Raw genomic sequence first — 27,648 nt, 5'->3', positions numbered from 1 at the left:
TTTTAAAAGACATCAACATTATAAGATTTGCAATAAACAAGAAAAGTGTTCCTGCAAAGGTGCACATATCTGTTGTCTGCAGATTCTAACATAGTACCAAGGAATACTAAGTAATACTGAATAATATACATATATAATGCATGCATGCAATATCGGTATATTATAGATCTTTTACTTGAAGTTATACTAGTAAAATATATATTTTTTAATGTCATATCCCGACATGCCTTTCTAAAACTTCATAAAATTTATGAATAAATTATTTTTTACCAACATAATATCACGTAAAATGTTAAAGATACTCTTACACTTCTTTTGTTATATATTATGTTTTGTTTTTTGTTATGTTTGTTGTTAAAAAGTATTCAAATGTTAGCTTTCAATGATCGTCTGAAAAATTATTAAGTTTATTATAAATGTTGAAGCGATTGAGCGTAAAACCAGTATGAAAGTAATTGAGTTAAAATAATAATACTGTGTAGCCATTGATATAAAATTTATCGTTATTCGCAGCCAAAGCTATGAAATTGCGTAGGTTAGGCTGTAGTCGACAGAGCATGCTCTAAATTTTAAACTAATCATTTTTTGGAGGATTGTGATTATCGCCAATTTAAATGGATTGTTGGCTGGATGATTCTGTGGTTCTCCAATCCGCAGAATCCAAGGTTGCATGATTACTCTCGGTGTGTAATAATGAGAATTCGGATATTTCCAATTTAGGTTTTATTTTAACAAAACTCACGTTACAATAACTTTATGAACAAACAGATCGCGTACGCTAGAGAAGATTTAGGGCTGGCCCGACGCGACGGCTAGACCGCTGGAAACAGAATAAAATATTTTCCGCGCGAGGTACCGCGCGCAGGCTTACAGTGATGCCAGCCTCACAAGAATTTGGGTAAAAATAATGTTGTCATTATTTTCGGGAGATGTAAACTCCCTAAATACCTTACAATTTAAACAAAACAAATACACATTTGTAATAAAGAAATATGAATTAATGAAATAAATTTTTACCTACTTTATCGGTTGTCTGATATGATTTATATACCAGTTACAAGTTTAAATCAACTTGAATAATTTTACGCGAAATTAGTATGTTTAATATTATGCAAATCTGTTACCATTTACGTAAATGTCGTATTATTAATTTGTGTTCTCTGTTATCGCATATTAAATTGTATAAAAAAATGTTCAAAGAGTTTACCGGTTCTGTGACCTGGTCACACCACGGGTATGATTAATGTAATAAGGGCATATTACAATCGACAAACTTTTGATTTCCTTATTACCTTATCATGTTCTGTGATAACTGTGTTTACTGTGAAAGTGGCAATCAGTATCTGCTGACTGCTGTGGGATAAAGCCAGTTTCAGACGATGATAATAGCCAACAAACAGGTACCTGACTAACAGAGCGTCACCGACTAGTCACTGTAAAAGATGCCAATAAATGCAGGAGTAATAAACATGTATACTGTTAGGAATATTTAAGACGTTTGACTTTTGAGATAATTAACCGTTTGCGCTTACTCTTTATTCTTGGGTCTACGTTTTGAACAGCTTGTGTGAAAAAAAAATTTTAAGAAGTTATTTCGTATTTGACTATGGCAACCTAAGCTGTGATGCTGAAGGAAGTGGAAAGGGAAAGGAGATAGAGAAGAGGAAGGTTTGGAAGTATCTGGCTTTCAGATCTAGTCGCTAAAGCAACGTTTCGGGCCTGCACGGTGGACAATACTGGAGAAATACTAATGACTGCTTTACACCATACTTTTTTTCATACCGATTCCGAAATGCGCAGCACACGAAATTTTTTCTACATTTTCACGTAAACCAATGAGAGAAGGCAGATGTCAAATAATGTCCGCCATCTTATGGCGGTTGATTCGTTCCTTTCCCGTAATTCATGGTACGGTTCGCGTTTCGGTTCGCTAATGTATAAGTACCCTTAAAATGTACGAAAATCGGTAATACCAATGCACGTCTCTCACGGTACCAACTACCAAAATCGAAAACGTCCCTTTTTTCATCCAGATTAGATAAAAGTGGGTGAAAATAGGTGTCCTGTAAAACTGCCATTAGAGTATCTCTGGAATGTGACGTAAACATACCTCTTATAGATATATCGTTTTGCATTAATTAAATATGAAATATTAGATTTGTATATGTATATATTATTTCCGCAATAGTGGCGGTTTTCTCCAAAGTGCGTTTGTGCCGTGAACTCCCATAAAACGTTAAGAAAATAAGACAAACTTGTGTTATAATTTTTCCACACTAAACAGCACGTTATTTTTTCCGTTCAGAAAAATTCACCCATCCGCGTCCATATTAATACTGCCCGAAAGCGAATCTGAAATCAATCCCTTATGTGCGTTATAATTTCAGCGACTATGGGACTTTCTGTTCTAAGAAATACTTCATACATAAATGATACTCGTACGTTATGTGAACTTCGTTCCAAATACCTCTTTTTAATTTATTTAGAACAGTTTTTAGGCATTTTCCGTAAGTAATACAGTCCAATAACATATCCTGATTCATGTTTTTCTTTAATATTACGCCTCATTAGTGCATGCATCACAAAATAAAAGACATTAGGCTATTCCACCCCTTATAATACAGACCAAAAATCAGTACAATTATATACAGTAAAATTATTAAAAAGGTTCCAGTATCATTCCTAGAAGAAAAACAAATAAAAGCAAACAAGTTCATAAAGTTATATCCAATGTTTATTACCAAGGCGATAAGTTCACAACTAAATAAATAAATAAAATCATTCAATATGACAATAGAAGCAGATCAAATTATTTTGCATTTCATCCAAAATAAAGACAGTAACAATAATTTATTATTATGGAACCAAAATTATCAATGGAGGTTATTGATTTTATCTGTTGGTTTAATAAAAGTTGTAAAACCCCTACTTAGCTGACATTATCATCTTCAGAGCCAAACCTCTCCGCGCTGAAGAAAGTAAAGTTGCGTGCTAGAAACCCTTACGCAATATCAACCTATTAAAGCGCGTGATACCATCTCCATCCGCAACTTCCTCTACATTATTATTCATTAATGATCTCACATACAATGTGGGATGAGAACCGTTCTCGTAGTAAATAAACAACGCTGTTCAAAATTCGATTGAAACTGACGTAACGTAACACTTAAATAGGTTAACACTTAACCAGAGTCGGTTCGTGACTGAAGTTGGCAGCAGTGCATTTCACTTTTAAAACGTACCTAGTATGTAATATAGGTGTACCAAATCAATTAATGTGGGTACTGCAATTCATCCGCTCCAGTAAGTTACATTTTTAGTAAAATAATGGAACAAATAATGATGCTCCGTCAGCGCCCGCAAAACCTAGAGATTTAAAGGACACGTAATGCTTTCAGAAAATCTCGCAAAACCTTTTAAATTCACCGCACCGAGTGCCAATGATTGAATGTTGTAGCGCTAACATTGTTAATTAGTTTTCCTAAACGAATGTATTCTAGGCACATTGGATTTTGGATTACGCATGATCAAAGTTATGCAAACCAGTTGCCTTCACGGTGGTTCGCGCATGCTTCGATAGTGCACGAGATGAGTTATGTATCTGCACTGAAAATTGGCTGTCTCGCTTTTGTCACCATTCGGTGGGCTGAGCTGTTTCGACACCGCCCGCTGCTGTTTTTGGTGCGCAGATTATTGCACAAAATATGCACAGTAATTCGTTTCCGCTTGCGCGGGAATCACGTACTAGAAAATAATGACCTGGCGGGAATTATGACTGGACCGTATTTTGGTATATCGATGACAGAGGCACTGATTACGTTGTAAGTTAGGCCCTGTCCACACAGCGTTTTAAATTCGCGCGTTTTAAATTCGCGCGAATTATATTCCGCGATCGGAATTACAACTAGTACGCACTGCGAATAAAATTTCGTGCGATTTTTGACAGTATAATATAGTTCTCGGCTGAAGACTGAAGTCAAATAGAGCATTGCACGAATGCACAATATACCAAGGGAACCGCCTCTGGCAATAGCATCGATATATAAAGTACAATCCGTCATCGATAGATAATAATGAGCCGGTTGCATGATTTTTTTTACATTTTATGATATTTTATCATCGACGATTGATTTCTGGGTTTAATACATCGTGTTGCGCTTCCTCCTCCTTTAGCCAACTTTTCGGAAAACCTTTCGTCAAAGTTCGTCATCAGGACAAGATATGCAACACAATAGGTAACGACAAACTGGGCCCATGTACGCAACGATTGCATTAATACATTCCCGTGCCAACGTGCACACTTTTCCAACGCACGCAATGCAAATTTCAATGACATTATTGGATTTTAGGTTATAGATCACTTCATAACGTCATACTATGTCTATTAGGTGTTTATCTCCCATTATAACTACAAAACGAACTACCACAGTCAATTTAGGGTAAATTATAGGGAGATTACATCTCCCGAAAATAACAACAACATTATTTTTACCTACATTCTTGTGAGGCTGGTATCATTGTAAACCTGCGCGCGGTATCTCGCGCGGCAAATAATATTATTCTGACTCCAGCAGTCTAGCCGTCGGGTTAGCCCTAAATCTCCTCTAGCGTACGCGATCTATTTGTTCATAAAATTATAAAAAGTGAGTTTTGTTAAAATAAAAAACTAATTTGGAATTATCCAAATTCTCATTATTTCACACTGAGAGTAATCACGCAACCTTGGATTATGCGGATTGGAGAACCGCAGAATCATTTAGCCAACAACCCATTTTAACTGGCGATGATAACAATCCTCCAAATCAGTAAACGCCAATACACTCTGTAAATTGCCGGCTTCATTTCGGGGGTACCTTCAAATGAAAGTTGTTTCCCAATTAAGTAATTAATTTAATAATATGTAGTAGGTACATTTGCGGCATGTTTTAAAGTGAAAGATACATCAGCATCGCCCTGGTAAAAGACTACTATTCAGAATTGAAACATTGCTTGAAATGGATTTAATTGTTTGGTGACCAGGTCTGAATAGCCAGGTACTTCCCTCACCTTCCTCTTCTTCGTCTCCTTCCCCTCCTCTACTACCTCTAACCTCATAATATACCCCAATTCAGGAAGCCATAGTAGGTATAACTGGCTCCAGACAGTAAGACTGTGTGGTATTCTCACAATAAAGATAAAACAGAAACTTGATAAAAGAAACTGGGTAGGATAGGTATGTTCATTTAGATTAGGTTTGGTAGGTTTAAGTTAGGTTAGGTTAGGTTTTTTATCTTTACTTTCCTTCAATGTTCAGTTTTGTCACCGTTCTGATGTCATGGAACCGAGTATCATAATATATCATATTACCAGAGATCTGCTTTATTTCAAATAAATCCATTTCAAATGGAAATGCAAAATGCAAAATGGGTATTTTCCATTTTAAATGCTTTTCTAAAAACCATTTTGCATTTTAAATGCTTTTCTCAATGCATTTTCCATTTTAAATGCTTCTTTGCAACATTTTTCATACTATCTCCATACATCTTTTTTTCATAAGCCCCAAATATCAGTCGGTCCTCAACCTCGCTATGAGAGATAATTTACATTTGTCAAGTTGCTCCCTGGTAGGAGCCCTGGCAATTGAGTGATACCATTACAAAAAATACTGATTCAAATACTAAACAAGGGGCCATGACGCTGTAATATTAAATGTTAGATAGCAGTTTCTATGTTTTTACATTGGCAACAATAGTCCCGCGCAATTTTTTTGTGGTTTCATAATCTGTAGTCGTAGTGTTTTTGGATTTACCATCATGTAATATGTTTGTTCTACATTGATGTCCATTATTAAATGACAAAATTGTTTAAAAATTCTATAATTATTTTAATTGTTTAACCTGAGAAACCATTTTGCATTTTCAATGCATTTTGAAAATAGGTATTTTGCATTTTGCATTTGAAATGCTTTTCTAAAAACCATTTTGCATTTTCAAATGGAAAAATTTTGACCCATTTCCATTTTGCATTTCAAATGGTTTTGGGTACCCATTTTGCACATCTCTGCATATTACATCCTTCAATATGTTTGTTTTTCCAGGTTTACGAAAAGAGCCCAACCTGTTGCGCCAGATTGATCTAGACTTCCAGCGCATGATCCCGCTGGACCTGCAGCTGCCGGGGGGAAAGGATGGGCCAATTGGTCTGGAAGTGTCTGACAGAATCCGTCAATTCTATCTCGGGGGACGCCGGGTCACCATTGAGACCTCTGCGGAGATGGTATTGGTGAGTGGGACGATACTTTTTTTAAAATTAATAATTATACTCATCCGACGAAAACTAGATTTTCAGCCAAAACATGTGTTCCCATTTTAGATGATAATTCTAAGCACGATTCCAAAATTTCACTCCGTTCGGCGCCATAGAGCATGAGAAAACGGCTTTCAAAGTTCGAGCCCAAGCCTTGCAAGAATGATGATTTTTCCACTTGGTGCAGATTTTGTCAATGTTTCCACTTAGTACCATAATTCTTAGAGCAAATACAAATTTATGCAGATTTTCTCATCGATTCATCACGCAAATGCTGCTACGAGGGCCCTTATTAACCCTTTCCGGACGAATCCCGCTCACTGTGCGGGAAGCATATTTTGTCAGAATGCTAGTAAACCCGCGCACTACGCGTGACAGTATCCAGCCTGTTTGAATACACTTTCTGAGAAATCAGGGGTAAATTCTCCCTTAATTGTGATTATGCCAAGTATGCAAAATCCTTGGAAATGCAAATTACCCAATTTTAATGACAAATTATTCCTTAAATACATATTTTCCTAATTTTATTTGAATCTCATGTTTTGTCTGTTGCTCTTTCGTAAGATAGTTATTAATTAGTCTATTAGTATATAAAATCCGTTTTTTTTGCTCTATCCATTTTTTCAGCAACTAGTGTTAAAAAAACTTTTGTAGCTTTGATGCTTTATAAAGGATATTAAGTAGCTGATATTAACCCTATAGCCACCGATTATTTTCAAATTTGACCTAAAAAATGCCATCTTTGAACTCAATTTACTCGAAAACGAATAAATCTGATAATCGAATAAAAACGACTCCAAGTGTGATGTGGATTCAGCAGTTTCCCTCTTGTACTACGAGTTGCCGAACACCGTGTATAAGTCGATGATGCTCCCCTATTTGGATTTATTTTGATAAAATAGGGGAGCAATTACTAAAATACTCAAATTATCATTTTGCAATTTTTTTCGAATGTTTAAGGAAATTGTAAAGAACGCTTGATTATGAAAAACGATATTTGGAAAAAAAAATGTTCGCTACCAACTAAACTAGCGACTAAATACACTTTTACAACATAACAACACGAATGCCACTAAATTTATGTACGAACTTGACCTAAAGTTTATTTTTTTTGTATTTCTGAGTGGTCGGATTCAAATTAGTCTATTTACCAATAGGCGAGCTGTCTTGAATGTCAGAAAGTTCGACGGACTTATTTAAATGCATTCAGATAACGTTTGTATTAAAAACATGAATATTTCTATAATATTTTGTTCGAGGGTCGAATAAATAATTTAATTGAATACTTAAATAAGATTTTATGAATGAATGAATAATTATTTTGAAATAGAGAAGATTTTAAATAAAATTCACATCGTATTAATACAGGGTTTTCCAATAAGAGGCGTTATTTTGAATAGCCCGCTATTTCGGTAGATGTTACTTTTGAAGCTGTCATTTTTTGATATTTGACAAGTAGAAACTACGCCATTAATAAAAATGGAACAATACACGCTTCAACAACGCATTGAAATTATTAAAAAAACATCATCTTGAGTGATGAGGTCCATTTCCACCTCGGTGGCTTCGTCAATAAGCAAAATTGTCGCATCTGGGGCTCGGAAAACCCTAGAGTTATTCTTGAAAAGCCTCTCTATCCTCAACGTGTGACTGTTTGGTGCTGTTTATGGTCCGGCGGAGTCATTGGACCTTACTTTTTCGAAAATGAGGCTGGAGCAACATTTTCTTTAATGGATTGCGCTATCGAGAGATGATTAATGATTTTTTATGACCGGAATTGGATGGTATTGATCTGGACAACGTTTAATTTTGTTTTTCGACGGCGCTACGTGCCACACAAGAAACGAAACCATTGATATTTTACGGTGGCCGTATAAATCATCACAATGATAATTCATCACATATTTAAAAAGTTATATAAAGTCATGGAAAGTGATGAAACAAAAACTTTATTAACTGGGTTAAGTAGGTTAGGTTAGGTTAGGTTAGGTTATGTAAAAAAAAAATCATCGTTTCTAATGACTTTATATCAGTTTTTAAAAGTGTGTTGAATTGTCACTGTGTTGAGTTATCATGGAACCATCCATCTTTTACGATTAAATATCAAAATAACACCTTTTATTGGAAAACCCTGTATATATCTGTTATACTGATACGTCAAAAAAAATAATAAAATATGCAACCTTATTTAAAGATTAAAATAAATAAGTTTTTATCGGATTACAGAGTGAAATAATTGTATAAATTTTGGCGCAAAACGCTACTTATCTGCAAGTTGTTTTTATAGATGACCTCCGTGTTCGGACTGCTAAGATCCTTGGCTCCATATCCAGAGGTTACGATTTGGAAATTCAATGTGCGCAAATACATTTGATTTATTTTTACATAATAAATTATGTGCTTCGCCCTGGAGAAAGACCACGAATCAGAATCGAAACTTTGCTTGAAACAGTTTTTTTTCCGTTTTAGATAGCTGTTTCCTATCTAATTACACTATTTGCTTATCACATTCCCCTGACTAAAGCTGTCTTGTGAACTATGGCAATAATATTATTACAACCTTTGATAATAAAAAAAATACGACTTCGTAAGTCAAGTAATGGCATGTAAAGGTAATTTTTTCATTTTAGGTAGCTTTTTTCTATCTAGTACACCACTTTTCCTATCAAATTCACTTAAGGCCCCGTAGTAAGCGTTCAGAGATGGTTTTAAAGGGAGAAATGTAAATACAGATGTTAGAGGGAGCGCGCTAATATTAAAAAACAATAATAATTAAGCAAAAATGGTGAAAATATTTAATAAAACACGTTTTAAAATAGAGCAAAAAATCTCTTGAAAAATGCTTTAGTTGCATTTAAAGATACACTGTGAATTTTTTCATGTCTATAACATATTAAATAACAGAAAAAACGTATTTAATAATTTTCTGAGGTTACTTTGCGATTAGTTTCTATCGAGGGAATTTCATATAATTAACGTTTCGGCATACCAAATGTATAGATATTATCTTCAAAAATAACATTTATTTTTTTGATAAAAAAAACTTAAAGAGTTACCGCGGTAGCGGATTTTTATCTGGTAGTTGTAAATTATGAGCTTATTTAAAATAGAGCAAAAATCTTTCAATATATTTCCTAAGTAGCATTTAAAGAAACACTGAAATTTTTTCATACCTTTTAAATAAAAAATTACATAACAGAACCAGATGCTTACAATTTTCGGAGCATGTTTTGCGATTTTTTTTCTATCGAGGGAATTTCAGTTAGCTTCTCAACTCGACAAAAAAATTGTGATTTAAAAAATATTTTTTTAATAGGTAGCTTCAAACTTATATAATTTATTTATTTATTTATAATAAACTCCTATACAAGCTTTTACAAACATAAGATACACATAATAACTAAGTGGAACAGTATTCACTAATCATATACATTATCAAATTAGCTTTTATGTTAACCATGCAATAATTATTATTATTGACGTAAAGATTCGGAATATGGGGATATACTGACTATATCCGAATTGACAGCTACCACAATTGGGGAGCCATCGTCCCACTGTATTCATTGAGACTATTTACCTATCATAATTGTAAATTCCTCTGTAATACAATAATATGTATCCACATTTTTACACGATTTCTCGTCGGTATTTGACTGAAACGAAATTGATTTCTAGAATGGGAACTAGACACGTAAAAAGTAAGTCTATTTCGTATTATGAACCAATTCACTACATGGTTGCGGTTTTCAAGAATTCATTAAACCTTCACATTTTCATTTTATCGGTACATGTTTTATAAGAAAATTTAGTAACATATTAACTTTTACCTAACATATAAACCTTTCTACCTTTTTTTATTTATTCCTTCTTGCTTTTACATCTAGGCTTTCAACCAGTCCGGGAGTATGGCCGTACATGTACGTTGAGCAAAATAGTCCCGAAGGAGTATGACCATTGACCATAAATAAACCACATGACCGTACATGTACGTTAGCGCCTAAAAATTAATTATCACTGGATTTCTTCCAAATAACCGAGAGTTACTGCCATCTCTGAACAATTCGTCATAACTTTACAAACTTTTTAGCCATGTAGTTATTATACCGGCCGAGTTATTCACTATTTAAATATTCTGTGACGTCACCGTTCGGCAGTTGGTAATAATCAGTAATAATAAACATTTTTATTGAAAGAATATAACGTTGATGTTTCCATTTATTTTATGCCATAACTTATTTGTTTTCGCATTGAATAATTATCTTACCCATTTGGATGTGTACCTATATTTATTATATTATTGTGCCGACAATAATTTTGTTCAGTTTGAAGTCAGATTTTGCTAGGTAGTTGGAATAAAAGTATAGTGAAGTGCGTACTGTAATGCTACGTATACATACGCGAGCTTAACTGCCAAACTGAACCTCAACTTAAGGGAAATAATCAAATTAACCGCAAATGGCGCGAAACGCCGCTTGCAGTTGCTTCGTTTCTTTCCCGTAATTCGTGGCTCGGTTCGCGTAGTTCTCAAATGTATACGTACCGTAATGTTATTTGTAAGTTATTATGATTGAGATTACAGTGTAGAATTTACTTTGTGGGTAATTTGGTCACCTGTTTTACCGTGATTTGACTATGTGTTTCGTACAACTTATAAACAAATATAAAAATGGTTAACCCTTTGAATGAACAAGACATTACGGATATATTGATCTAAAGTGAAGACGAGGATGTGTACGAGGATTTTGAAGGTTTGTCAATACATTTGGAGAGCTCATCCGATAAATCCGATACATTTGACAAGGATGAAACTGTCCCCAATCGTTCAAATTCGAAAAAGATAAAAGTTAATCACCGTAAATGGGATCAGGGTGAATTTACACCCATTATTCACGAATTCGGTTCTAGTAACTCAGATATAAGATCAAATATTCCTGTTACCGAAAATTCGTTGGAAATTGAGTTATTTTAATTATTTTTTCCGCTTTACATAGTGAAAATAATTACAGTCTGATGGTGCGACAAAAAGGATGTAATAATGCTTACTAATATACATTCACACGCAATGGTTGTAACAGGTAAAATAGACTTCACCACGGGAGATAATAAAATAAAAACAGGATGTTTTGAATTATACTAAAAATATGGAGTCTGTTGACAAAGTATATTAAACCGTATATTGGACTTCTCAAATAGTTTCAGAAAGTACATTAAATTATACGAGAAGATTTTATTCAGACTGATAGATATTTGACAACTAACTGCTTTCTTTTTACATCGTTTGAAAACGCAAAAGGTTTTTATCATTTAGCGAATTCCGGGAAAATCTAATATCACGATAACCGAAAAATTTCATACAAATAGGTCTGCATCATCTGGAGGAAGGCGAGTATTGGATCATCCAACTCGCCTTTTAGGGGACATTTTCTCCGTCCTGTACCAGAAACTGGGGCCCAAGGAAGGCGAACTCATTCACAATGCCATGTATAGACATACCTATACCTATGTTCGACCTCAAAATAGAAAGGACACGAAATTTATGTGCACTGACGCGATGTTGCATTTTGCATATGTGTTTCGAGGACTACCATACAAAAAAACAATATTATATTCATATAGATACATATAAGAATAGTGTTCGTAATTAACAATTAAAAAATAGAGATACCTGTATTGAGTTTTTATAATGAAAAAATAAAATAAGCTTTTTGTTTAAATAATAAAATATGTGTACCTACGTAAGTGTGTGAAAATAAAACAAAAAATTGTAAATCTCATTCACCATGGCACAATTCAAATGTTGGTAAGTGTTTATATCATAAACACGGGAAAGGCCCCAAAAACAATCCCCCCCGTCTTTTTGAATGGTGAGCTTCTGAAAACAGTAGAAACCACAAAATATCTTGGACATGTCATCAACAATAAGTTAACGGATGATGAAGATATTGACAGGCAGAGGCGTGTACTGAGTATAAAATGTAACACGCTCAGTAGAAGATTTCGGCTCTGTAGTCCACGAGTGAAAAGGACGCTCTTCTTAGCCTTTTGCACCACCCTGTACACATGCGAGCTCTTGGCTAATTAAAAAGAAAAGAACAATGGAAAGGCTTCGGGTGCAATATAACAAAGCTTACCGATTGATGTTCGAACTCCCCAGGCACTGCAGTGCCTCCTCAATGTTTACAGAAGGGCGAGTTCCAGGATTTACAGATCTGTTAAGAACCAGGATTGCAGGACTGAGGGGATGGATAAACCATTCCAGAAATATTCTTATCATAGAATCCCGTCTGACTTCAGGATCGAGCATTGAAGATCATTGGAGAAAGATACTTGCTCCCACAATCTTAGGTCCGATGGATTCCCGTGCTTCTCTGCTTTAATTTCATTTTTAATTTCAATTTTTAATCTATTTTATTTATTCTCCTATATGTAAATATTATCTCTACTTATACCCTCTATGGGATGTGTAGGATTGCACTAACCTCCCCACATCCTGGAGTAAAGAATTTATTATTATTATTTATTATTGTCTGTTCTGATTACCAATGGTTGGCAATTTCTAAAAGCGAATTTTTTTCCTTCTAAATAGCGTATTATTGATTTTTTGTTTTTATTATTATTTAATATATATATATAAGTGGGTACAGTGGTGTTATATAAATTACAAATGGGTACAAAATATATTTATAATCGCAATCTCACCAAAGAAGAAACTGGTTCTTGTGCTTGGTGAGCGATTTACACTAATTATAAGGAATATAGAATAACATTATGTAATAGGTAAGTATACATATATAATAGGAACAATTGAAACTTCTGGATCATCTATAGATTATTATTTTCTAAGTAATAATCTATTGTTTTTTTCATATTCCACAATTTCACATTAAAAAAATATAAATGGTTTGGCTGAGAATTTAACTTTCCTCCCCAAGGAATGGCGCTAACAATGCGCCAAATCCCGATTGGGTAGGCTGACATTTATTTCGTATATTAACTGCTGTAATGTCATCCAATTTCAAAGAAATTCGTATACATCCGCTTGTGTATGCGTTTTTGCCACCAAAATTGTTGATGGGATGCATTGTCATCAACAACGAGTATATCCACCGAGTTTCAGCTCGATTAGATGTTGGGAAGTGGGTTAATTTTCACTTTCAAGATTCATTCAGGAAAACAAAAGTGAAATTCAAATAGATAAATAAAAAATATTAATGTATATGAACGAAATAAACTATAGTGCCGGCCGAATTTTCGTATCCAAAAGTTCCGCTGAATACTATCTCGAGCCCGACTTGACTACAGGTCTGGGTGCCAACGAATTTTGAGTTGTCAAATGATCAAGTCAGTGCCATGCCGTAATAAAGCAACGACAGTTTGCAAATGGCGGCGATCGTTGATTTATTTCTGATTTTTATGTTGTTTTACCGCAAGCAGATAAATAAAATTTAAATAGTGAAGTTTACTTAGTGACAGCAGTGACTTCATGATTTGGCAGTTGCGCCATTAGACCTGTACTCTCATACATTTTCTCTAACGCCGCATAAATCTTCGGGCGGGAAACAATTAAATTATTTATAATAATCGATAATAATAAGTGATTTTAGTGCATTTTCTAATGAAATGTCGTTCATTTGCTTTGACTAGTGTTTACCGAGTAATTAAAACACGTTTTCATTATACACGAGGGCATTTTGACACGTTTTAGGGCAATTTACTTAGAGGTAGCACACAACCTTGTGCGACGCTTGACAGTTTAGTACTAAAACTACGAAATCGAAAGCCCTACAATTGACGTACTTTTTGCTTTCCAATTTGAGATCTCCACAGCACGTCTATGAAGTACACAAACTTCGGCAGGTGATTCTACATGATGATAGAAGTAAAAAATTAAAAAAAACTTTTTTATGATTAGAAAATACCCTATTGTACAAACTAGTCTTAAGAAAGGTTATGCCGTGAACATGTTAAGTGCTCTCTAAGTATGTATAGTATAAAATCTATTACGGAAACTTGTGCAGTGATTACCAACAAGGTGTGTATCAGAAGACCAGGGGTAAGTTCAGAATGCCTTCCCAATTCTGATTAAAGACAACTGTTAACCAACTATTCTAAATAGTTGTGTCAACTTAAAAGTTATAATAATTGTTGATTACAGTCCACTTTGTGAATAGAACCACAATTTGTTTCGCAGTCAATATTTTGCAAGAAAATAATCTTTAATTTTTATTATGGTTTATTTACAAGAGGGTTTACAACCTGGGTTTGAGTTCCAGTTGCGACATTACCTTTTTATTTTCCGTGTCTTTGTCTGTTTCATATTTTCACTGAGAGTTGTTAATATTATCTTCCTTAATGATTAAAAGGCATTAGATGTTTGTTGTTTCTTGTGAATGCATTTAAGACGGAGTTTTAGAAAAAGTGAAAAACATTTTTTTGTAATTAACAAGTTCAATATTTATTAGTTTAATCAAAATTCAGAGGTGCAAAGTCTTCATAGTCAGTATTATTGGAGTGTGTTATTGTTATAAAGCATTTATAACCTGTCCAGCGTGTCCCTGTCCACGCGTCCAATGTCCAGCCTGTCCCTGTCCCTGCGGTCTCTGTCCATGCGGTCTAAGTCCAGTCTGTCCCTGTCCGTGCGGTCCAAATCTACCCTCTCTCTGTCGCGGTCGGTCATGTTGTCGGATATACCGGCCTTGTGGAAGATTAAAACTTCCCTCAGCAACATGTTGGGGTTCCAGAAGGTAGATCTGTCGATTTCACGGTCTAGGGGGAAGCCGAAAGCATTGTCATCAAAGGTATTCACGGCAGCAAAGAAGTCCCTTCTGACTTCCCTGACGACAGGAATTCTGTCAACCTTATCAGTGTCGCGTACGCCATAGACCCTTGTGTCACGATGAGGGGTAATTACAACGTAAAGGTAGAACTCCATACCGATTCTCTTGCCTCTGGGCAGAAGGAGCCTGTCCGGGAAGCCCCTTTGAGACCCGCTGAAATCAATTAAGCACTGCTCATTTCCAGTGATGCAGATGTCCATCCTCTTGAAAATATCATTGACTGTGACGCGATCTTCAACTGTGGTCCAGAACTCTCGAGAGTTGCGTGTCACTGTGTTCCTGCCAGTCTTCAGTTTGTACATGAATCGATCCAATTCAAAGAAGTTAAATCTGTTATCGTTAAATTTGATCCTGCGACGCATGCTATCAAATTTAGGTCCCAAGAACATCCTGACGACGGCATCAACTGATTTGTCAGAGTTAATTTCCAACTTTACATCGAATGGTAGGTGGTTAAGACGTTCTTGACGAGCCTTGAAGATAAATGTATCGCGGGTTTTGTCCGTGTCATCTCCCCTGCGGTGTACGGCGTTGGTGATGTCAACATCAACCGTGTCAAAGAATGTAACAAGCCTGTCGACCCTGACATCTTCAAGTTTGACTCCATCGAAGGAAATCTCGTCACGAGTGTATGGGCGCAGAGTTCGTTTGAATCGGAGAAAGTTGTACATGAACCTCTGCACAAGCTGGAAGAACATGGGGTCACGCAGTGCGGTCTCGTATGTCTCCAGAACGGTGGGATTGATTAAGTAACTAAAAAAAGAGCACAAACTAGTTATCTTCTCCATTTTTTTTAGTTATATTGAATTTTTTTAAAGAAGAATGATTTTTACTTACTCATCAAAAACGTCATCACCATTGCCCAACAGTTTTTTGGCAGTCAATGTTCCAAGCACGTAATAACGCATATCCGGGCTATCTCTATTGGCCATCATCAAGTTACCAAGCCTCTCGATATCCTCGGGCTTTCTCAGAGAGTATGTCTTTCCGTCCTACGAGTGAAACATACATTACAAATCAGGAATACTTTTTTTTTAGTAAGACGTAAAGACTTTTATAAATGGTTAAACAAACTTACGGTGATGATGAATCCCCTGTCGACAGAATCACGAATACGCCTCTCGTAGTCTCTAACTTCAGTGAGATCCCAAAGGTTATCTTCGGTGTAGAGATTGAAGTCATTAGGCCTTGAAGGCATGTCCATTCCATTGAAATGTCTAAGAGAAGACTTGAATCCAGTCCTAATGGGCCGGTCCCACATGAATCTGGGAATTTCGTCCATATTGTTCGAAAGCCTCTCCATGTAGTAACGAGCCAAGAGCTGCTGGTGGGTGTAAAGGAAGAATTCTCCTCTGCGGTCCTTGGTCAATCCAAACTCTTCAGTGCTGAACCAGAATGGGTATGTGGCATGGAAATAGTAATAGTAGGTGTTGAGGCCGATATCTTCCGTGAAGTAGGTAAGTGCAGTTTCTTCGTTGGTCTTCGTATACCATCCACTGTAGTTGCTTCTAATGTAGAAAGTGTTGTCTACTTGACGGACTCCAAAGAAGTCGGCGAGTTTGGGGTCCACAATCCTTTCTTGCATTTTAAGACGACGAGCCTTCTCAATCACCTCGGTGTTGATGAAGTAGAAGGGGTATATTTCATAAGGAGGAGGAAGGACCATTCCACGAGTGTCCTTGCGGTGGAAGATTGCTACGGTTATGGCGTACACAAACATCCCCTCGTTGACATGGTCGCGGGCCCAACAGGCCGTCCTGTAGAAGGTTTCGAAGTCCCTGGCGAAATAGAACATGTGGAATAGGCTCACTACTTCGTCTCGTTGCCTATCATTGGTGACACTGAAGATTTTGTTTCTAGGCAAAATCCCCACCCTCAGTCTGTCGAGAAACTCCTTAACCACCCCGATTTTCTGGAAACCAAAACGGCAAATTATTTTTTTACATTAATTCCAAAAAGGAGCCCACTGAGGAACATAATTACTCTCAGCGCCCACATCATCTTTTGGGATGTTGTGTGGAGGGTATTTTTCAAGGAAAGGAAGGAGAGGAAGTTCTGGGAAGGAAAAAGGTATAAGGGGGAAACTGGGGGTCAGCGTATCTAGGAGTGACTGCAAGACGATAGGTCGAGAGTCCACTTGGAGAAGTCGAAGGGTCTCCCTTAACTGATCTATCCTGATCCTGCCCACCACGCAGCCGTTGGACAGACGCGTCTGCCGCCAACACCTAGACAAACCTCACCCTATGAACCCGGGCACCCCTGTTAAACCCCAAACATAACCAATCCCGTGTTGGCAGATGTATCAAATAAATGGTTATAGTTATCCAATAAATGGTTCCTATGGCGACGGTACCCGTAACCACCTCCCAAATCGTTAAAAGGAATGTTTTTTTATAACATTTGAATTACGATAGGTATATATTATTACCATTTTAATTTTGCTATCAGCTTTGGTATGTATTTTACTAAACTATTTGGTGGAAACAATTTATTGTGTGTTTTAACATTAACTATTATTTATATATTGGAATCAAATGAATAAAAATGATGTAAGTAAAAAGCCTAACGATGATTTTGTCAACGTTGCATTCAATGCAAAATGATGTATGTAAAAAGACTCACGGTAAATTTGTTAAGATTGGATTCAATGGGGAATGATTTAGGTAAAAAAAACTCACGGTGAATTTGTCAACATTGGTTTCAATGCGGGAGGAAGTAGGGAAAAAAATCACGGTAAATTTGTCAACATTGGATTCATTGCAAAATGGTGTATGTAAAAAGACTCACGGTGAATTTGTTAACATTGGATTCAATGGGGAATGATTTAGGTAAAAAAACTCACGGTGAATTTGTCAACATTGGATTCAATGCGGAATTCCCTGGCGATTCTCCTCTGGTCTTCATTGGCATTGAGGGAGTGAATTTGACGCAAAAGCCTGACAATGTTCCTGTTGCGAACAATGAATTCCTTGTCAGCTGAAAAACAAAATACATTTTATTCTGATTCTTATTAATTAATTACAGTATTAACTCATTCAATGTCAAATGAAATATCATAATTGCGTGAATTAAGTGAAAATAAGTGTTTGATGATAAAAAAATTTTTTATAGGGTAGTTATGATTAAGAATAAAAAAGGAGAAATAAAACAAAAAATAATCACGATAGTACTTTAGATAGGCCGTAAAAATCATAACAAAATAACGTAATTTTGTACATTAAAAATAATGACTTTGTGGTAGGTTCTACATTAGTATCCGGGGAATTTTAACGCTTTTATGATTAGTAATATCCTAGTAAAATTTTAAACGATCATGGATTATCAATTTTAAGGTGGATACTCTCAGTGTCGCCCTAGTTAAGAACGTGCATTCCGATTTTCTACCGAAATATAACGAACTTTCCTTAATAAACAATTAATTTATTTTTTTATTTTTTATTCTAGATAAAAGAAAATTACATTTTTCACTTATTTAACTAGAAATAACATATACACGGTGTCCGGAAACTCGTAGTACAAGCGGGAAACTGGAGAATCTACACCACATGGGGAACCCAAAAAAACATGTTTTTTGATTTGAGAATTTTCAAAAAAAAAAAAAAAAAACAAAAAAAAATATTTTTCGGCTATTTTAGGGTTAAAGTTTTTTCTGGTGTTTAGGGTTGAATAACAGATGTTTTAACCCTGCAGAGCAGAAATATTTTATGATTACACCGGGTTAAATGAAGGGTGATTTCAAAATAATGCTTCAAATCCGAGTTTCTTCATTTGTTTTACTTTCAAATAGTTTTAATTAGTTGGGTACTTTGATCTTCAGTAATAATTTATAAGAATTTGATTAAAAAAAAAAAAAAAAAAAAAAATCAACTTCAAACTCGATTTACTCGATAACGAAAGCTCAAATAATAAAAAAATATACTACAAAATCGACTCCAAATGTGATGTAGATTCACCAGTTTCCCGCTTGCACTACGAGTTTCCGGACACCCTGTATATTACACATAAATATATTACACACTGATATTATTCAGTTTCATTGTTTTGTTGATTGAGCATAAAACTGAACAATTTTTTTTTAAATGTACCTATACTTTTTTCATTTTTAATTTCGTTTTGAAAAAATTTAATTTAATTAAAGTTTTTAAGCTCTTAAACAAATATTTGTTATTTTTTCAGATAATATCTGTACATTTACCGAGATAAATAAGTAATTTAATTATGAAATCCTCTCAATAGAAAAAAATCGCAAAGTATGCTTCAAAAAGCATTAAAAAAATAACACACGGTTCTGTTATTTAACATGTTATGGGCCATATACATATGCGAGCCGAACTGCCTAGCTGAACCTCAACTTACGGGAAAGGAATGAAGCAACCGCAAAAGTCGCGAAACGCCGCTTACATTTGCTTCGTTCCGTAATTCATGGTTCGGCTCGAGTATCGGTTCGCAAATGCATCAGTACCTTTATAGACAGGAAAAAAATTACTCCAATTTAAATAAGTCATTAAAGTTATTAAATATTTTCGCTAACGTCTATTCATTATAATCGTTTTTTTTTACATTAGCGCGCTCCTTCTTACATTCGTGTTTACATATCTCCCTTTCAAATCATTCTTATTTTGGAACGCTTTCTTGAAATGTTGCTTGAAATAACTTTAGGCGTGTTTAGTGATCTGAATATTCAAATTAAAAACTGAATAAAAGTTTTATTTAATTGCGAAAAAAAACAGATTAAAATTTATTTTTACAACATTTTTTTTTAAAGTGATGAAATACTATTTAAAACAAAAAAACATGACTGTTTAAAAATAAATAATAAATGCTTACCAATCTTCTCTAGCTTTGTTTCTATTCCGGTCCCAGAGCCTGTGATGAAATCGGCCGAAGCCGCCACCAGAAACACCAAAAACAAGAAAACAATCTTCATGTTGACTATTGTCCAACAACCAAGACAATTGTGCCTTCTGCAAAGACCGACTCCCCTTTATACCAAACGCTTATCGCCTCTGTTCTCTGTAGCTAGCGGTACATTATCTCCAATCTGCAATTTTTGGCGACCTGTTGGTACCTCTAATTGTCATCATTTTTAATGTATTTTGATATACAATGTAGTGTAATCTGTTTTGTTTGTTTGAAATGCAACTTTGTTGGAGAATATCGATCTAGAGTCAAGAGGGCAAACTGATATTAGATTAATGCAGTTAAAAACGCTAGAAACATCTCTAAAGAGCAGATACGAATACATACCTCAATAACTGTAGGTAAGTAGTTATTTTTATGCGTGTATCTTTTTATCACACAAAAATAATAAGGAGGAATATTACGCAGCGACCGATCAAACTGAAAAAATAATTAGTAATTACCTATCCTATTATTTTAGATATTTTTACTACCAGACTTTGCCCGAAATTATATTGGAAAACTATGGTTAAAGAGCTTGGCGCCTTCCCTGTACTATAATTTAAACTTTTGCATCTATACTATGGTTTAAACTTTAGTATCTATACTATAATTTAAACTTTTATATCTATACTATAATAAAAATATGTGCTTACGTGTATGGAGGATGTCATTAAATTTTCAGAAGTTTGTTAATATTAATTATTGTTGTTTTTTGACGTGAAACATCTGTTGACGCGCCTAGGGGTAGCACCAACTTTTGCACGGAACGACGCTTAGTTCGGCTAGCTTCGTAACTCGTCGGCTCTTTCCGCACGGCCGCAAAAACTATGTGCGGAATATTTGCTTCTATTCTTACTAAAATTAGCAAAGGATCTATTCTAAATGATGATGAATTTTTAAAGTATTTTTTTGTGAATTGTTCTATCATCAAAAATATATAAACTTGTTTACTTTCATTTTCACTTCCTTCAATAAATATCAATTTCTGTTAGGCGTCCCGTGACGGCTATTATTCTGTATACTTTTTAAAGTTATGTTTTGAATTCTTTTAAGTCGTTTGTAATTAATCTTTTTTTCCAGTAGGTAATTTATTAAAGAATTTTAACATCTGTTGATCCAAAGTTTTTTGGATCAAGAGATCAACAATCCAAAACATGTATCTTTGTCCTAGATTATTTGTGTTTCTGAAGTTTTTGTTCATGAAATTCTGAATACCACTATTTTACATGTAAAGTTGAAGTCAAATCAATATTTCGTAGCTCTTTTGCTACTTTTTACGGAATATCTTTGAATGTTTTCAACTCCACCATATTGAATTTGATTAATCAACGGTAAACACCTATCATTTTAAGCACCACTGAGATTTTCGACTCTCGGACCATTTAAGCTTTTGATCAAATTCCAATAAACTGTTAATCAATAATAAATGATATTTATGCTCGTCAGCTTTTCACAATTTTTATCAAACTCTATAATGGGCCGAAACAAACCACCCAACCTGAGTATTATTATTAATATTTTTCTCTATTGGTAAATTTTAATGTTAACCGGGCAAAAAAGAACATGATATGTTAGGTTAGCTTGTTTCTTCAATTTGTTTAGGACGGGTTGTTTCGGAGAATCTGAACAATTCATCAAATTTCAACGTTCATTTTCAAGTTCTGTGAAAGATTTTTTCAAGTTCTGTTTTTATTTCAGTTTTGTCAAGCAACTAGCCTACAATGATATAAAAACAGAACTTGAAGAAGTCTTTCACAGAACCTGAAAATGAACGTTGAAATTTGATGAATTGTTCAAATTCTCCGAAACAACCCGTCCTTAGTGTTCTGTTTCTTCAATGTTCTGTATTGTCATGAAAACAAAATTTTGGATCCTGTTTTGTACAAGAGATGATTTTACGAGAGATGGGAAGGCTGACAGAGATATTGAAAGAAGAGTAAATGCAGGTAACTCCATTAGTGGAGAACTGAACGAAGTTGGTCATCTAACAAAAAATTGTCCAAATAAGCGAAGTTAGCAGTCCACAATGGAGTGCTGGTACCTACCCTGATGTATGGAAGTGAGGCATGGAACTGGCAAAGAAAGGATGAAAGTAGATTAAATGCTGTTGAAATGAGATCCTTGAGGCGTATGTGTGGTAAAACCATGTATGATCGTGTGAGGAATGTGGAGATCTGCAAAGAGTGCAAGACTGATGTAAGCGTAATGAGTAAGATCAAGAAAGGGATGCTTAGATAGTTTGGGCATGTAGAGCGAATGAGCGAAGAAAGGAGTGTAAGGAGAATATACGATGCAAATGTAAATGGTAGCAGAAGTCGGGGACGCCCGAGGAAGACATGGCACGACCAAGTGAATCAGATACTTGAGTCGGGCCATGTCAAGAGTCAGAACAATAGAAGAGTATGTATGAGACGATGTATAAATGTGAATGAGGCAAGGAGTGTGTGCCAAGACCGAGTTGTTTGGCGGTCCGCCCTCTCTGCCTATCCCTGCAGGGAAACGGCGTGATGGTTAGTTAGTTAGTTAGTTTTGTACAATATGAAAAATATTGTGTTAACATACGATTCTTTTTCTAGCTCATGACCGATATCATGTTCGTCCGCCCGCTCGCCATGTCAGCACGGCTCATGAAGCGTGCGGCTCCAGACATGCCCATTTACCTGTACCGCTTTGCGTTCGACGGCGCGCTGGGCCTGTTCAAGCGGCTGCTGGGCATCAACAGGCCCGGTACGTGCCACGGGGACGAGATGGGATACCTCTTCAAGTTCGGCGGGCTCAACATAAGGTTGGACGAGAAGTCTCCTGAAGTCTTTGTTAAGACCATCATGGTGAAGATGTGGGCCAATTTCGCTAAGTTTGGGTGAGTTTCTGTACTATTATCGTAATGATGATAAAAATATACTGATTCTATTGTTCTGACTCTTGACATGGCCCGACTCGAGTATCTGATTCACTTGATCGTGCCATGTCTTCCTCGGGCGTCCCCGACTTCTGCTACCATTCATCCATGCATTTGCATCATATATCCTTCTTACACTCCTATCTTCGCTCATTCGCTCTACATGCCCAAACCATCTAAACGTCCCTTTCTTAATCTTACTCATTACGCTTACATCAGCCTTGCATTCTTTGCGGATCTCCACATTTCTCATAGATCAAACATGGTTTTACCACACATACGCCTCAGGGATCTCATTTCAACAGCATTAAATCTACTTTCATCCATTCTTTGCCAGTTCCATGCCTCACTTCCATACATCAGGGTAGGTACCAGCACTCAATTGTGGACTGCTAACTTCGCTTCTTTGGACAATTTTTTGTTAGCGCCAAATGTGTTCAGTCCTCCATTAACGGAGTTACCTGCATTTACCCTTCTATCAATATCTCTGTCAGCCTTCCCATCTCTCGTAAACATACTTCCTAAATATACAAACTCATCCACCTGTTCCAAGTATTCCTCATTCACAACTATATTGCACACTGTTTTCGTACTCTCTCTTTCTCTACTCACATTATTATAATGATGACTTGCCCAAATATTTAGGAAGACAATCACGGTGAAGAATTTAGCCAAGTTTAGGTGAGTTTCTGTACCATTTTATAATAGTGACAATATGGTGAAGATATGGATCAATTTCGCCTTGTACTAATAATAGTACAAGAATAATAATACAATGATGATGATTTGCCCAAGTCTTTATGAAGACCATCATGGTGAAGATTTTTGCCAAGTTTGGGTGAGTTTCTGTGCTAAATAATATTATTATAATGGTGATAAGTGGCCCGAAGCCTTTATAAAGACCATCATGACCACGGGGAAGATGTGGACCAATTTTTCCATGTTTGATTGAGATTCTATACTACGCACTATTATAATGATGATGGGTCGCTCAGAAGACCAGAATGGTGGTAAAGACGTGCATCAATTTAGTCATGTTTGGATGATGTTATGATAAATTAATCAAATATATAGGGTGCACCCAACATACTTTACCAAGCGATTACTTAGCTTTTTTTTTTTTTATAGTGAATAAGAGTCACAAGAGTCCCAACTGCTCCCGTCTGGAGCCAGTGAGACTATGGCATCCCCAATTGGGGGATGTTGTGAGGCTGAAGGTAAGTGGGGAAGGGAAAGAGGAAGGTGGGGAAGTACCTGGCTATTCAGATCTAGTCACTTAACACGGCTAAAGCCATTTGGAGCAAAGTTTCAATTCTGAATGGTGGTCTTACACCAGGGCGATACTGGTAGTATCTTCCACTCTGGAACGTGCCGCAAATACACTATATATTATTTTAATTAATTAATTGTGAAATAACACAAATTAATCAAATAAAATTTATTTGCGCACGCCGGGTTCGAACCCGCGACCTTCGGAATGGCAGTCCAATGCGTTACCACTGGACCAAGGGTGCCCAACCCCAGGCCCGCGGGCCATAATGTGGCCCGCGAACGAATTATAAGTGGCCCGCGTGAACCATTTTCAAAAAACCCGCCAATCCGCCAATTTGGAAAAGTGTCGCGGGCCTGCGGTAAAACAAACAATGCCGCTTGCGCGCGGTCACCAGTGTTGCCAACGAAGGCGATTTATCGCTATTTGGGCTACTCAGAGCGAGAATCAGCGACGAAAAAATCTAACCTGATGAACTTATTTTTTAAACAAAAATATACCGGTTTTGATATAGTATTTTTTGCGTCCGAAATGGAATCTTTTATAGTAATTCTCTAACAACCCCCCCCCCCCCATGGAAATAGGAACCGTCAGGTATTCAGTGGCCCGCCAGTGATTCAAAATCGTCAATTTGGCCCAACTGTTAAAAAGGTTGGGCAGCCTTGCACTGGACTATGCCGGCCGTCAAAATAATTTGTCTCCGGTGATAAATTTTAAATCTTTCACATTTCGCCAGTGACAAGAACCTAATGAAAGAACGTTTCAAACAACAAATCGTACCCAAAGACTAAAGGACAGTGCATATCACGTGGTAGAAGCGTGCAGGCATTAGATTCTTGTCAGTGGTTATTACAAAGATTTTCAGATTTTAAATAAAAAAATACCACTTTGATAGAAAACCATAACCAAGAATTCCATTCTACACAGAAAAGGCTGTACAATTTGTATGAGACCAAAGAGTTTTTTTTCCATTTCAGAATATATTTTTGTTTCATAGTTAAAGATTTCAATTGTAATTTATGTTGGTAGAGATCCGACACCAGGCAGCGTCAGAGGAGAGTTTAACTTCAAGTGGCCGCAAGTATCCAACAACGATCTGAAGAATCTCAACTTCCTGGACATCACTAGCCAGTTCACACCCAGGGTGGCGCCGGAGGCAGAAAGACTCGCCTTCTGGGATGAACTCTATAGAGAGTTCAACGGTGACTCCTGGTTCTTCGATAATTCCAATTCACCACACCTGGATATCAGACACCCCAAAGTATACTTCGACCAAGAAATCAACACAGTAAAGCGCCATCTCACGGAAGGATCACAAATTAAACCGTTCGATGAAGTGTCACAGTTCAAAGCAGACAAAAAGACCAAAGATAAAATTGGACTGAACTCAAAAAGAGAAACATCAACTGAAAAAAAGGTTGAAATCGTTGCCACAACACCCCTATGTGATTTACCCACTGAAAATTCAACAGCCAATAACCAAAAGGTTTCTGAAGTTCTAACAGGATGAAGTTATTATTAGTATGTTCAATGGTAACTTTTCGTGAATTTGTTAACACTTTTACAGGTAAATCATTAAGCTTTTTAAAGCTACCCTTGCATGTTTAGTGGTTTACTGGATGGATCAAAAAAAATATTAAATTTAATAATAACTTTTTTTTGTTAGGAAGCTGGAGAATGAAACACAAAAAAATATTTTTGGAATTGAATCGTGAGTCTAAATTTAAATTGATTAACGTTGCTATGCACCCAGAATCTTTGGGAAATTGGGGGGTAAGAGGGGACTGCGGGCGGGTGCTCCAAACTAGTTCGAAAAACTTTTTTGAAACTTCGATACTATTGGTGTGCATAAATACATTCAAACGTGTCCTATTTTAAATGATTTTCTTGTACTTTTGGTGATGGTGGAATACTTTTAAGTAATGATTCCTGAACCACTGAACCATGGGATGATATACCTTTATAGTAAAACTCATAAATTATTATAAGAAGTTTTCAGGCTGATTGAAAAACTTTACAATGACTTGGAGCACAGACGTTGTATGTCCATTAACTATTATTTTAAGATAAGTAACTAAAAAGTATTTAAAAAATCAAAACGTAAAAAACAAAGATTTTTTTACTAAGTGGATTAATTTCCATTCATTAATTAACAAAAACAAAAGTAAAATTTAAATAGATGTGTTTAAAAATATGGGTTCTCCGTAGAAGAGCCTAGATGGTTGTTAAGTGGAGATACAATGTATGTTATCTAATAAAGAACTTTTATTTAGCGGTGGTAAGGGTTTGCCGTGTTACCCAAAATGTATTCACTACGCCACTCAATATAAAGCACAAACAATTTCTTATTTCCCAAATCGATTTTTCTCAAATTTACATTTTAATGACTTTTTTCTCTGCTTTTTGCCTTCAGACCTTATAATCATCTTAGACCCTAAAATCAAATAATTTTGTTTAGTTTTATGGTGATCTATTTTCTGATATTTTAGTTTTAAGAAAATATTGATAAGTAATATTATGTACCTTTTAATGATATTGATATGGTTAGGTTAAGAGTGTGAATTTTTAACGCCATGATATAAAAAATGCAAATAGTACCTATTTTAACATAGACTAAGCGTTTACTGTAGTTAGTATTATATCCAAAATTATTGTAAAAAATATTTTTACTTACTATGAACAAAAATCTTTTAAGCTCTGTTGAAAGTTTTTCAAAGTGCAATTTTTTTTTTTTTTTTTAATTATATCCGTGCATTTACCATTATATTGTTAGATATGTACAAAATAATTGTACCACATAACAATGGCTTATAGCCAAGATATTGTAAATACATAAACAATAAATATTATTCAGAGATAAACACAGTTAGAATTTGGAATCTCTCAAAAACATTGAATTTAATGCTAGAAAATGTTAATATCTTTCGAATGGTACTGCCACTGCTATTCATGATTTCTCATTATTTTTTTAAACCATAATCTGACTGTGGTTTTAAACTGACTCTTATCAAATTGGGACTGATCTAGAGAATTTTTGTGTGTTTGTCATGTTTTTACAGATAATACAAGAACAACAACAATAATAAAATTGACTTTAACTGGAGATACAATGTCTTGGCTAGTCTTCGTTAATATAATAGCATACAGCAGGTACCTACAGTAAGTTTCAATACGGTTCTAGAAAAGCATTAATTAATATTATTAATGAATTAAAATCTACTATCGGTTATATAATAATAATAATAATATGTATACATAAATACTTTGTTTTTTAGATAAGAAATAATGATTGAGAACAATGTAAGTGAATACTTTGAAATCTGAATACTCAAATAATAATATTAGTTTCCAATGTAAAATTAAAACTAATAAAATAGGTATACCTATAGTTAATGCTGATTGCAAGTCTCTATCTCAATTAATAACATACAATGTAGGGATAATTTTTAATT

The 27,648-nt window shown here is 35.4% G+C and overlaps 2 protein-coding genes across 2 annotated transcripts in view; one reads left to right on the top strand and one right to left on the bottom strand.

Moving 5' to 3' along the window:
- LOC149416731 (carboxylic ester hydrolase) overlaps window positions 1-26,246 on the top strand; it is a 72,500-nt gene extending 46,254 nt beyond the window's left edge. The window contains exons 8-10 of the mRNA XM_089641312.1: window positions 6,077-6,261; window positions 22,604-22,887; window positions 25,226-26,246. Coding sequence (XP_089497438.1) covers window positions 6,077-6,261; window positions 22,604-22,887; window positions 25,226-25,706 — 950 coding nt within the window. The 3' untranslated portion in view covers window positions 25,707-26,246. The remainder of the gene's footprint in view (window positions 1-6,076; window positions 6,262-22,603; window positions 22,888-25,225) is intronic.
- LOC149416732 (basic juvenile hormone-suppressible protein 2-like) lies at window positions 14,717-20,112 on the bottom strand. Its single transcript, XM_089640917.1, has 5 exons — window positions 19,953-20,112; window positions 17,968-18,101; window positions 16,204-17,037; window positions 15,963-16,117; window positions 14,717-15,878 (listed from the first exon to the last, which is right to left on the bottom strand). Exons 1-5 carry the CDS (start codon window positions 20,050-20,052, stop codon window positions 14,822-14,824), a joined length of 2,280 nt encoding a protein of 759 aa, XP_089497043.1. The 5' UTR covers window positions 20,053-20,112; the 3' UTR covers window positions 14,717-14,821.
- Window positions 26,247-27,648: the final 1,402 nt, after the last annotated feature.

This window comes from Hesperophylax consimilis, chromosome 16 (assembly GCF_061612785.1).
Source record: "Hesperophylax consimilis isolate HC1 chromosome 16, BYU_Hcon_1.0, whole genome shotgun sequence".
Taxonomy (NCBI): domain Eukaryota; kingdom Metazoa; phylum Arthropoda; class Insecta; order Trichoptera; family Limnephilidae; genus Hesperophylax; species Hesperophylax consimilis.
Note: the sequence above shows the minus strand (reverse complement) of the source record. Positions and strands in the feature narration are given on the sequence as shown.